This window comes from Elephas maximus, chromosome 12, assembly GCF_024166365.1.
Source record: "Elephas maximus indicus isolate mEleMax1 chromosome 12, mEleMax1 primary haplotype, whole genome shotgun sequence".
Taxonomy (NCBI): Eukaryota; Metazoa; Chordata; class Mammalia; order Proboscidea; family Elephantidae; genus Elephas; species Elephas maximus.
Window position 1 is genome coordinate 32,188,494 of NC_064830.1, and position 12,874 is coordinate 32,201,367.

The following is a 12,874-nucleotide window of genomic DNA, read 5'->3' on the forward strand; positions in this document are numbered from 1 at the left end:
AAAGCTAACTGAACTGTACACTTAAGATCTGCACATTTTAGTGCATTTAAACTATGCTTACAAAAATAAATTTTAAAGGTGTAGTATTCAGGCAAAGAAGAGAAGTAGTCTATTCTGGGCAGATAGAATGGCGTAAGCATATATCCAGAAGCAAAAAGCTGGATTTTACAAAGGAATCTTTTGTTTCTAACAGCTTTATTGAGATAAAATTCGTAAGGCAAACAATTCACCCATTTAAGGTGCACAATTCAGTATTTTTAATATATTTCCACTGCTGGGCAACAATCATGACAATTATTTTACAGTATTTTCATTACCCCAGAAAGAAACCTTGTACCCATTAGCAGTCACTCCCCATTTCTCCCAACTCTCCCAGGCCTAGACAAACACTAATCTACAGCCTGCCTCTATAGATTTGCCTAGACTAGGCATTTTACATAAATGGAGTCATTCAGTGTATGGTCTTTGGTGACTGGCTTCTTTCACTTAGCTTAACGTTTTCAAGATTCATCCCTGTTGTAGCATGTATCTGTACTTCATTTCTTTTTACTAATGAGTAATATTCCATTGTTTGGATAGACCACATTTTTTTTCCTCCATTCATCAGTTGATGGACATGTGGGTTGTTTCCACTTTTTGGCTATTATAAGGAATTCTGTTATTATCATTCATGCACAAGTTTTTGTGTGGACATACAGCTCCATTTTTCTTGAGTATGTTCCTAAGAGTGGAATTCTGGGTCATATGATAATGCTGGGTCATATGAAAACTATATGTTTAACCTTTTGGGGAAACCGCCAGGCTGTTTTCCAAATTGGTTGCATCATTCAACATTTCCACCAGCAATGCATGAAGATTCTGATTTCTGCATATCCTTGCCAAACTTGTTAGTATCTACTTTTTGATTACAATCATTCTAGTGGGTGTGAACTTGTATCTTATAGTGGTTTTGATTTACTTTTCTCTGATGTCTAATGATGATGACCATTTTTTCATGTCCTTATTGACCATTTGCATATCTTCTTTGGACAAATGTCTGTTCAGACTTCAAAAAAATCGTTTGACAGTTTAAGTAGTTTGCTGATTGAAAAAACAGAGTTTATTCGAAGCGCTTTCAAAGATTTTTATTTACTTGACTTCTACCTATCTCACAGACCCTCCTCTCCAAGGCAGACATGGTGTGAAGGCCTGAGGAAGTGTGTTGCTACAGCATCGTAGCTCTGATTTTCTGCTAGATTTACACTGCCTGTTTGGCAAGGAAAATTGGGAAACAAGAACTAAAAGAGGCCCACTCTGACCAGTTCCGAAGATTTCAGCTCTAGATCTTAAAACTCCAAAAAGTTGCCTGGTTTAGCTTCCCTACCTCAAACACTAGGGTGGGCTGGTGCCACACTAGGGTGGGCTGGTGCCCCACTTGGAAGAACTAGTTAAATTTGGTTCCCAAATCAGTTTGCTCCTCATTTGGGAAAAAGCGAATTCCTGGGACAAGACCACTGAATTAGAATTTTTGGATGATGCCCATTTATGTCAAAAGAATGTTTGCCAAATGTTTCTAATAATCACTTCAGTCCAGGAATCGCTGGAACTACTTCACTGGTAGGGGAATGCCCGCTGCCCACTGTGGGTGCCCAAATGGTGGATCTAGTGGAGCAAATCATCAGCAAAACTTTAAACATACTTCTCTCCATTCACTGTCCCTGAAACCATAGATCCTGAAGGATTAGGTGGTTGCATTCATCTTTTATTCCTCCCCTGTTTCTCAGCCTTCGAAGTGAAAGTGGAGACATGGGGAGCAGGTAGAAAGAAAAAAAAAAAAAAAAAGGATGAAAAAACAACAGTGAAAAAGACGCTAAGTGATTGTGTAGAAATGTGGGCATGAAGTGTGGAATGCTCTACCAAGGTCAAGCAAGAATTTAAATCAGATCTATGCAACTGGAAAACCTAAGGACAGATGTGTCTAATTTTCTATTATGTTTTGACCCAGCTTAATTATATCTATTTGACCCAGTTCAATTATATTCCATCACCTACTTCAAAAAGAATATTCAACAGTCAAAGTAGAAATGCCAAATTCATTTAAGCCCTTCCAACATGCTGTTCAGCCTTCCTTCCTCCCGCCACCCCCTACTCCTTAACTCTTTGTAATCCAGACTTCTGTACTCAAAGCAATGGATCCTGAAACTGTTCTATCAGTGGTCAACAGTGGTTGGATACATCACTGATCAATCCATTATCTCCTTTTAAAGTCTCAGCCTCCTTGACTGCTCTGCATCATTTGAATCTGTTTACACTCCTTCCTTCTTAAGAGTCTGTCCCCTCCTGGCTATATGGAGCTACCCTGCTTTACTCCGTTACTTCATATGGTCAACATCTGTTACTGAGGTTCGCTCTGTGCTCAGTGCTCAGTGATCAACATGGAGCTAAGTGCTGGGTCACAAAACTGCACAGGGCCCAGGCCCTGTCCTCAGGAATCTCAATTTATCGTTTCCCTCCTTCCTCTCCAGTGACTCCTGGATGCCCTCCTCATGCTCCCTCTAAGCATATGAACTCCAAACGTTCCTATCTTCTCAGCTCTTGTTCACTCTGTAGTTTCCCTCAGTGATTTCACTGATTCTTTTTGGAGAAGACCCCAAGTTAAGGACCTCCAGCCTTGAGCTTCTCAGCCTGGCATCCATACCTACCATGGTCTAACTCAAGCTAGCCTTCCAGTTCAGCCCCGATTTCTTCTCAACAAGTATTTGGTGCTCAGTCTAAATTGAACCTCTTGCTGTTCTTCAAACATGTCCTTCACATTTGAGTCCTAGATATGAATTATACTGCTTCCATCTCTTGGAAAATTCCTCTCCCCATCTGTGCCTAGAGAAATGCCACTTCTTTCAAGACTTCCCTGATGCCTTCTGTAGCCTTTCAATTCCAGAAGCTACACGTGTACTCTTTCTCCCTTTTTACTGACATGCCATGTTGTGCCTGTCTTATGTCCCCTATTCTATTTTGTCTTGAAGTATGTGCCTACACTGTCTTCCACACTAGACTGTGCATTCACTAGGCAATGACTGCTCCTGTTGAGCTCTTGGTGGTGCACCGCTCAGGCTTCCCTCATAACCATGCTCAATGCACCCTTCCTGGATTGAGCTGAAAATCTACAAACTCAAGGAAAAATCATGAGCACAGCCTACCTTTCCTACTCTCCTAGACCATCATCATTCTTTCCTAAAAACCACCTTTAGCAAATAGCATTTCCAAGAAATCAAATAAACTTTTTTGTTTGTTTTAAATATTTTAGTTTGTAGATGAATAAGATATCCCTTGCTCTTCAGGAATAGAATGATGGCTGAAACACTTCTAGAAAGCTGCTTATGATAAGCACTTAAGGGAAGCAAAGCAGGGGACGAGGAGAGCAAAAGAGATACGTGCTCCCATCTCAGTTTCCCTAATTGCTCCCTGTGTGACCCAGCCCAGCTACTTATCTTCTCAAAGTCTCAGTTTCTTCCTTTGTGAAATAGTTACTCTGCTCCTTGGGATTTATAAGGAAATAAACAGGATTCTACATATTTTATAAATTTACATTTTTGTATTTTCCTTAAATGCTATAGCGCTAGTTTTAGTGACGAGCAGCTAGACATAGGAATCCAGTCCACATTTCCACCTCATGAAAAAATTATATCTTTTCAAGTTTTGGCACCATAAACCATTGTCAAAACTCAAGATTTTTAAACCTTCTATTTAGCCATCATGACCTTTCTTTGGTTAAAATGTTAATTGTTGTTGTTATTGTTAGGTGTCCTCATGTCAGTTTCAACTCACAGTGACTCTATGTACAACAGAACAAAACACTCTTCGGTCCTGCACATCCTCACAATCATCACTATGTTTGAGCCCATCCTTGCAGACACTGCATCAATCCATCTTGTTGAGGGTCTTCCTCTTTTTCTCTGACCCTCTACTTTACCAAGAATGATGTCTTTCTCCAGGCACTGGTCCCTCCTGATAACATGTCCAAAGTATGTGAAAGGAAGTCTCGATATCTTGCTTCTAAGGAACAAACTGATTGTACTTCTTCCAAGACAGATTTGTTCATTCTTCTGACAGTCTATGGTATATTCAGTATTCTTCACCAACACCATAATTCAAAGGCATCAACTCTTTGGTCTTCCTTATTCATTGTTCAGCTTTCCCATGCATATGAGGCAACAGAATATACCATGGTTTGGGTCAGGTGTACCTTTGTCCTCTAACATCTTTGTTTTTTTTTTTTTAACACTTTAAGGGGGTCTTTTGCAGCAGATTTGCCTAATACAGTATGTTGTTTGATTTCTTGACTGCTGCTTCCATGGGCATTGGTTATGGATCCAAGTAAAATGAAATCCTTGCCAATTTCAGTATTTTCTCCATTTATCATGATGTTGCTCATTGCTCCAGTTGTGAGGATTTTTGGTTTCTTTATGTTGAGATATAATCCATACTGAAGATTGTAGTCTTTCATCTGTGTAAGTAAGTACTTCAAATCCTCTTCACTTTCAGCAAGCAACGTTGTGTCATCTGCATATCTCAGGTTGTTAATGAGTCTTCCTCCAATCCTGATGCCACATTCTTCCTCATATAGTCCAGTTTTTGGATTATTTGCTCAGCATTCAGATTAAATAAGTATGCTGAAAGGATACAACCCCGATGCACACCTTTCCTGATTTTAAACTACAAAGTATTCTCTTGTTCTGTTCGAATGACTGCCTCTTAGTCTATGTACAGGTTTCTCATGAGCACAATGAAAAAAGTGTTCTGGAATTCCTACCCTCAAAATGTTATCCCTAATTTGTTATTATCCACAGCATTTGAAGCCTTTGCGTAGTCAATAAAACACAGGTAAACTTCTTTCTGATATTCTCTGCTTTCAACCAAGATCCATCTGACGTCAGCAATGATATTTCTTTTTCCACGTCCTCCTCTAAATCTGGCTTGAACTTCTGGCAGTTCCCTGTTGATGTACTGCTGCAACTATTTTTGGATTATCTTTAGCCAAATTTTTACTTGTGTATGATACCAATGATATTGTTTGCTAATTTCTGCATTCTGTTGGATCACCTTTCCTTAGAATGGGCACAAATATGGAACTCTTCCAGTCAGGTGGCCAGGTAGCTGTCTTCCAAATTTCTTGGCATAGACAGGTGAGCACCTCCGGTGCTGCATCTGTTTGTTGAAACATCTCAAATGATATTTTGTCAATTCCTGGAATCTTGTTTTTCACCAGTGTTTTCAGTGCAGCTTGGACTTCTTCCTTCAATACCACCGGTTCTTCATCATATGGTTGAATGTTGACCAATTCTTCTTGGTACAGTGACTCTGTGTATTCCTTCCATCTTCTTTTAATGCTTCCTGTGTTGTTCAATATTTGGTCCATCAGATCCTTCAATATTGCAACTCGAGGCTTGAAATTTTCTTCAGTTCTTTCAGCTTGAGAAATGCTGAGCGTGTTCTTCCCTTTCAGTTTTCTAACTCCAGGTCTTTGCGCATTTTCATTATAATACCTTTTTCTGTCTTCTTGAGCCACTCTTGGAAATCTTCATTCAGCTCTTTTACTTCATCATTTCTTCAACTTTCTTTAACTACTCTACTTTCAGGTAACCCTGGGGGCATAGTGGTTAAGAGCTATGGCTGCTAACCAAAAGATCTGCAGTTTGAATCCACCAGTCACTCCTTGGAAACTGTATGGGGCAGTTCTACTCTGTCCTATAGGATCACTATGAGTCGGAATTGACCCGATGGCAACTGGTTTTTTTTTTTTTTTTCACTCTACTTTCAAGAGCAAGTTTCAGAGTCTCTTCTTGATATCCATTTGAGTCTTTTCTTTCTTTCCTGTCGTTTTAATGACCTTTTGCTTTCTCCATATATGATATCCTTGATGTCATCCCATAACCCATCTGGTCTTTGGTCATTAGTGTTCAATGTGTCAAATCTATTCTTGAGATGGTCTCTGAATTCAGGTGGGATATACTCAAGGTCATCCTTTGGCTTTCATAGACTTGTTTAATTTTCTTCAGCTTCAAGTTGAACTTGCATATGAGCAATTGACAGTCTGTTCCATAGTCTGTTCCACAGTTGTTTTGACTGGTGATATTGCGCTTCTCCATTGTCTCTTTCCACAGATGTAGTCAATTTGATTTCTGTGTATTCCATCCTGTGAGGTCCATGTGTACAGCTGCCAATTATGTTGTTAAAAAAAGGTTATCTGCAATGAAGAAGTCATTGGTCTTGCAAAATTCTATCATGCGATCTCTGGCGTTATTTCTTCACCAAGGCCATATTTTCTAACTATTCTTCTTTGTTTCCAACTTTTGTATTCCAATTACCAGTAATTATCAGTGCATCTTAATTGCATGTTAGATCAATTTCAGGCTGCAGAAGCTGGTAAAAATCTTCAATTTCTTCATTTTTGGCCTCAGTGGTTGGTGTATAAATTTGAATAACAGTCATATTAACTGGTCTTCCTTGTAGGCATATGGCTATTATCCTAGCACTGACAGCACTATACTTCAGGATAGATCTCAAAATGTTCCTTTTGATGATGAATGTGATGCCATTCCTCTTCAATTTGTCATTCCTGGCATAGACCATATGATCATCCAATTCAAAATGGCCAATATCAGTCCATTTCAGGTCACTAATACCTAGGATATTGATCTTTAGGCATTCCATTTCATTTTTGATGACTTCCAATTTTTCTAGATTCATACTTTGTACATTACACGTTCTGATTATTAATGGATGTTTGCAGCTTTTTCTTCTCATTTTGAGTTGTGCCATATCATCAAATGAAGGTCTCAAAAGCTTTACTCCATCCGTGTCATTATGGCTGACTCTACTTTGAGTAGGCAGTTCTTTCCCAGTCATATTTTAAGTGTCTTCTAACCTAAGAGGCTCATCTTCCGGCACTATAACAAACAATGTTCCACTGCTGTTCATAAGGTTTTCACTGATCTTTTTTTTTTTAGAAGCAGATCGCCAGGTCCTTTTTCCTAGTCTGTCTTAATCTGGGAGCTCTGCTGAAACCTGTCCACCATGGGTGACCCTGCTGGTATCTGAAATACCAGCGGCATAGATTCCAACACCACAGTAACACACAAGCCACCACAGATGAGTGAGGAAAAAATGTGAATAGAATGTCCAATGTACAAGACTGAGCAGACTGAGTCCTCTGGTTGTAGAGACAGAAAGAACAGATTTCAACCAGACACTCCTCTCTGTCCATTCCCACATGCTTTAGGGTAGGGTATTCTCTGAGTCACTGCCTCAGAAAGCTGGCACTCGAGAGAACTTGTGAAAATTACTTCTTAAAAGCCCTGAAGGTTTTACTTTGATCATTTTAAGGGATTTTAAGATTAGACATGGCAAAGAACTCAACAGTAGTTCTTGTGGAAACATGGAAAGCCATGAATCTAAGAAACAGCTAACTTGGCAAATGTGGGTTACTGGATTCTGGTAAGGACTTGTGAGCATGCACAGCTGCACGTGGCCTCCAGAGAAAGAACAAGGATGTAACCTCCCTAGGTGTTTATATGTCTCCACAGTTTTGAGTGAACAGGGTATTTTAGCATTATTTTGGCCTTTGGACATGCTGAATGCAGTAATGTAAAATACATATACCAAGAAGGGAACGGGGGCAATTAAAAATGTAAATAGTAAAATTAGGATTGTAGTATAATAGATTATTTATTTTGTAAAAATTCTTTAACGTTATTAATAGGTCATCATTTTAAAAGCAATGACAGTAGCAACAACATATATTTTAGAGGTGTAGCAACAGTTACACCAGTAGGAAAGCATATTCATTCTATTCGAAGTGTGAAACCCATCTGGTTCTTGAGCTTCAAGATGCACCCGTTACTGAACCAAACCAAACCAAACCAAACCAAACCAAACCAAACCAAACCAAACCAAACCAAACCAAACCAAACCAAACCAAACCAAACCAATCCAATCCAAATCAAACCAACTCCACAATAACAACAGCAGCAGCAGCAACAACAGCAGCAGCAGGAGTACAAACAACAAATTGAGTTATATCAAGAGTGAGATACCATTCAATGAATGTGATCTTGATGGAATTTTTTTTCAGAATACATGATATTTGGAGCCACTTTTTCTTTTCCAGTCACTATTTTAAGCAAACCAAAGAATCCTGAAAAGATACCTCTAGAGAGCTCTCACCTTTTGAATTAGCATACCCTGGCAGGGTCTTCTAGTATTTAGTTATAAAATCTCTCTACTAGAACGTTCAGTCTTCGTGTAAGGAAGTTCTACTATTACCTTTTTTAAATACAGATAAAATATTTTTGAAAAATTAAAGTTTAAAGCAGGTGAAAGTTTAAAAAAATGGTGAGTACTGGAAAAAAAACCTAACTGTTGTTGCTATTTCGGAATTATATTTTTTTAAAAAAGGGGGTAGCAGAAGAATGAAGATGAAAGTATGAGATCTGGGCTGATTACAAATGACTGTGTCACTCATTTTTAAATGTATTCAATTAATAATACAAACAAGACAGGACACAATCTTGGTATTTACTCAGTCATAATTTTTAAACCATTTTATTATTAGGAAAAAATAAAATAAAATGTTTGATAAAAGAAACATAACCTTTTGGTTGAAAGGAGGTATATCTCAAAATCCCAAAATGATATTGTACAATCAAATAATACATAAAGAACAGAGGGAGAAGACTCAAAAAATAAACTATCTGCAAACTTATTTCTAGTTTTGGTTACTTTCTCTTTCACTTCTAGTGTTATTTGTTTTATATTAATCTGTGTAAATTGCTGTACTTACTGTTTTTTTTTTTAAGGTATGAGGTAGTAATTTATGAGCATTATTAGGAAAAATATATGATAATGATCTATGGGAGGCCTACAAATCAAAGAAAATCAGGGATACATTAAAAAGATTTTCCATCAGGTATACAGAAAAATACAAAGAAAAACGATCTTTGGTGAAAAACTCATAAAGAAATGCATAATAACAGTTGGATTTGGTTTAAGTATCATATAAATCTTTATGTTATAACTTCCTTATTAACAAGCTGTAAAGAAAATGAAACATTGCCATCATTGTCTTTTAATTTTTGGAACTTACTTTCAAAATCCAGAAAAAAATGTGGATAGTTTTCGATTTCCCTGGTAAGGACTTTGAGTAGATTCCCCATCCCAGCAAACCTGGAAAATGCAACACAAAACCAAATACCATTAGCAGTGCAAGAAAGAGACTCAAAGGGTTGGGCAGATTTGACAAACCACTGGGACCCTGTAGCTATTTCTGAATACCTGGTACAAAGCAGCTCTATCCTGGGGGATATTTTAGCAATTCATTCCTCAACTGGTGACTGATGAATGTCTCTGAGGTGCTGGGTTCCTGAAAGTTCAGGGCATCGGCTTAACCACACAAAGTGTGACCAAAAAAAAAAACTTTCTATTAATTAGAGTTGTCCGAATATAAGCTCTCTCTCAGGAATAGACTTAGACCTTTTATCTCATTCACTAAATTAACCAAAGAGCATTCTATTTCAAGAGCCATGTATTTTAGTTATAGGAGGCAGGGTTTCAATATTTAGATATCCTCGTTTTCATTCTACAGAATGTCTTTTTCTCTTCACTAACCCACTGAACCTTTAAGCCTAATATTTCAGCTTTGCTTTGTTTCCTTTCCATTGCTATGGAAATACACTATGTCAATGAACAAGGGCAAGAATAAAGACGTTGCTAAAATATTTGTCCAGAATGGTAGGTAGGTTTCTTAATATTCCAGAGAAACAGAGCTTAGAAAACACAGATTCACAGTCCCGGTGCTCCTGTACAGGAGGCTGGATTTCCCAAAGATGTAAGTCAGAGGCCCTCATAATTTGACATTTCAATGGTAATTAGACTAGGTACTTCATGTGCCATGAAAGTGAAAAGCTATAATATCTAAAATGTTATTCTCCATGCAACTGTGACCTAAAAACTTTGCAAGGGTGAGTCAAATCAACAGAGAAATACAAATTCAATAATTTTCAGTGACAAATACAAATTTACAATAAACAAAAATAATGTAGTTATTTAAGTAATCAGAAAAATGTCTCCTGCTCTCAGCTCTAAAAACTAAACTGCCTTTTTAGGGAGGCCACTCATCCATTAATTCATTCAACACATATTTATGGAGCAGCTACTAGATGTTGAGCTCTGTTCCTCTAATTCTATCTACTTCAAGCGACCTCTTCTGACTCAGTTATCTCGGTTTGTGAAGGATCAATCTGAAAACTCAGTGGACCAGTCAAAGGAAACTGTAGAGCTGCATTTTCTATGCACATGACTTCTGGTAGTCTGGGAATGCTGACATAAGAAATTTTAACCACTGAGAAAGATGTGGCTAAAAAAAAAAAGACTGTAGTAAAGGGATGGTTCTGTGCATAAGAATATATAGGGAACTGTTCGTTTGGATGCAGAAGGTGGTGGAATCCAGATTCCATAATACTGCACTGAGAAAGCACCCATACACCTGCTGACAGCATCCTGTGAACTATGGCATGGCTCACTGACTGGAGGCTAGAAAAGAGATCACTTAGTGAGGCTTTTTGGAGCCCTGGTAGCGTAGTGGTTAAGAGCTTGGCTGCTAACCAAAAGTTCAACAGTTCAAATCCACAAGCTGATCCTTGGAAACACTATGGGGAAGTTCTACTCTGTCCTATGGGGTCGCTATGAGTTGGGATCAACTCAATGGCAACTCTTTTTTTTTTTTTTTAAGGGAGTCTCTTTATCAGGAGTCATACTGCCTGACTTCAATCCTGGCTTTGCTTCCTGCTAACTCTGCTGGCTTTCCTGGGCAAGCTACTTCATCTCTGTAATCCTTAGTTTCCTGATCTGTAAAATGAATTTGTGAAAAGTATCTACTACATTAAGCAGTTGTGAGGATTAATGAAATAAAATTGTTAAGTGCTTAACACAGCACAGATAGGGATTGCTCAGGAAATGCTATGTGCTATCGTTATTTATGATGATGGTGAAGGCAATCATCACCATCACCATCGTCATGATTGTTGTAACAGCCTCCATATACTTAGTGAGAATTATCCTATGGATAATGAATTAATTAAGTCGTCTGTGACTCTAGGGAGGAGAACTAGGACCAATGAGGAAATAATGAGGAACACCTTCAACGTCAGGAAAAACTTCCTATCAGTTCGAGTTGTCTGAATATTAAGTTATTTTCCTTGTGAGACAGTGAACTTCATCATGGAGATCTTGAAGAAGAGATGTGCTATATCACAGAGAGCCCTGGTGGTGCAATGGTTAAGTTCTCGGCTGCTAACCAAAAGGTTGGCAGTTCCAATCTACCTACATGGTCCACAGGAGAAAGACCTGGTGATCTGCTCCCATAAAGATCACTGCCTAGAAGACCTTATGGGGCAGTTCTACGCTTTACATAGGGTCACTTTGAGTCCAAATTGATTTGGCAGCATCTAACGACAACAAAGGGGAACGCTGGTGGCATAGTGATTAAGAGCCTCGGCTGATAACCAAAAGGTCAGCAGTTTGAATCCACCAGGCACTCCTTGGAAACCCTATGGGGCAGTTCCGCTTTGTCCTATAGGGCCGCTATCAGTCGGAATCGTCTCGATGGCAACGGATTTATTTTTTTTGGAACGACAACAGCATGCTACATCAGCACTTAAGGATGTTGTAAAGATGAGTTATGTACTGGTCAGAAAGTACTTCTTAGACCTTTGCCACCTTGAGGTATATGAATATTTGGACACACACATACACAAATGCCATATTTTTTCTCTTCCAATAGAATCTTCCTGGTTCTTTCAGCCATTCTTCCTTTTCTCCTCTGCCTTTATGTACATTTCCTTTTAAGATATTTTTTAGTAAAGCTCTATGTGAGTCAGGTTCTGTCAGATTAAAGCTCAGAGCCCACCCAGTCCATCTCCACCACTGAGCAGTATCCACATGCCCTCCTGAGGTCCTGAGGAAAGAGGTTCTCTCCAGCTTCATGAACATTTCCAGCTCAGACCCGGAGGCACTTCTCGTAGAAAGATGATTCTATAGCAGCCCCAAATTCCATATAAAATGCTTTAATGGAAGTTAAATATTCTTAATATCCCTAGTTTTGAACCATTAATGTGTCACAAGAGACCGGAATGGATTTAGCTTCCTCCTACAATTCCATCCTGCGCACGATTTTACTGTCAGAGTACTTGGGTGGGAAATAGTCAAGCCTATAAAATTAGTAACAGACTGAAAAGAACACATGTGGAAATGCATCCAAATATTAGCTGTGGAATTCTATCATTTGAAAGGGTTATTTATACTGGTTGGCTGATATGGGCAAAATTGCAGCGCATGATTCTAACACCAACCAAGGGCAATTACTTGGAACTCTCGGTATTCTAGATGTGTCACATTCCAAACAGGAGCTGCCTCAACAATGTCTGTGGGACATTACGTAGTATTAGGGGTCTAGTCAAGACCCAAAGAATTTAGAAAATGTAAGTTTAAAACTCAGGGCAAGGTCTCTGGCAAAGTATAGTAATATTTTCTCTCATCTCCTTCATAACAAAATTTTTTGACATTTACTTTCTCTCTCAATAGCTATAATAATACTGGAAAACATTCTGGTTCAAAGAGGCCTGCCAAGTGAGTGAACAGCACATAGATGGTCTCTGAGCAGAGCCCATGGTTGTTTTTCATTGGACCCAGGGCTCTACTTGGAAAGATGCCTCAATCACAGAGCTTTCTCTACTGCCCCAACCACATTCCTCACGCCAGGGATCTTCCAGTGTTTTTAAACATCTCCCAAGGGAATACAAAATACATTGCTATGCACCATGTTACTAGTGAGATGGATTAG

The 12,874-nt window shown here is 38.7% G+C and overlaps 1 protein-coding gene across 2 annotated transcripts in view; it reads right to left on the bottom strand.

Moving 5' to 3' along the window:
* CYRIA (CYFIP related Rac1 interactor A) overlaps positions 1-12,874 on the bottom strand; it is a 149,800-nt gene that overhangs the window by 38,431 nt on the left and 98,495 nt on the right. For both annotated transcript variants that reach the window (XM_049902643.1, XM_049902642.1), the window contains exon 4: positions 9,122-9,201. In XM_049902643.1, coding sequence (XP_049758600.1) covers positions 9,122-9,191 — 70 coding nt within the window. In that variant the 5' untranslated portion in view covers positions 9,192-9,201. The remainder of the gene's footprint in view (positions 1-9,121; positions 9,202-12,874) is intronic.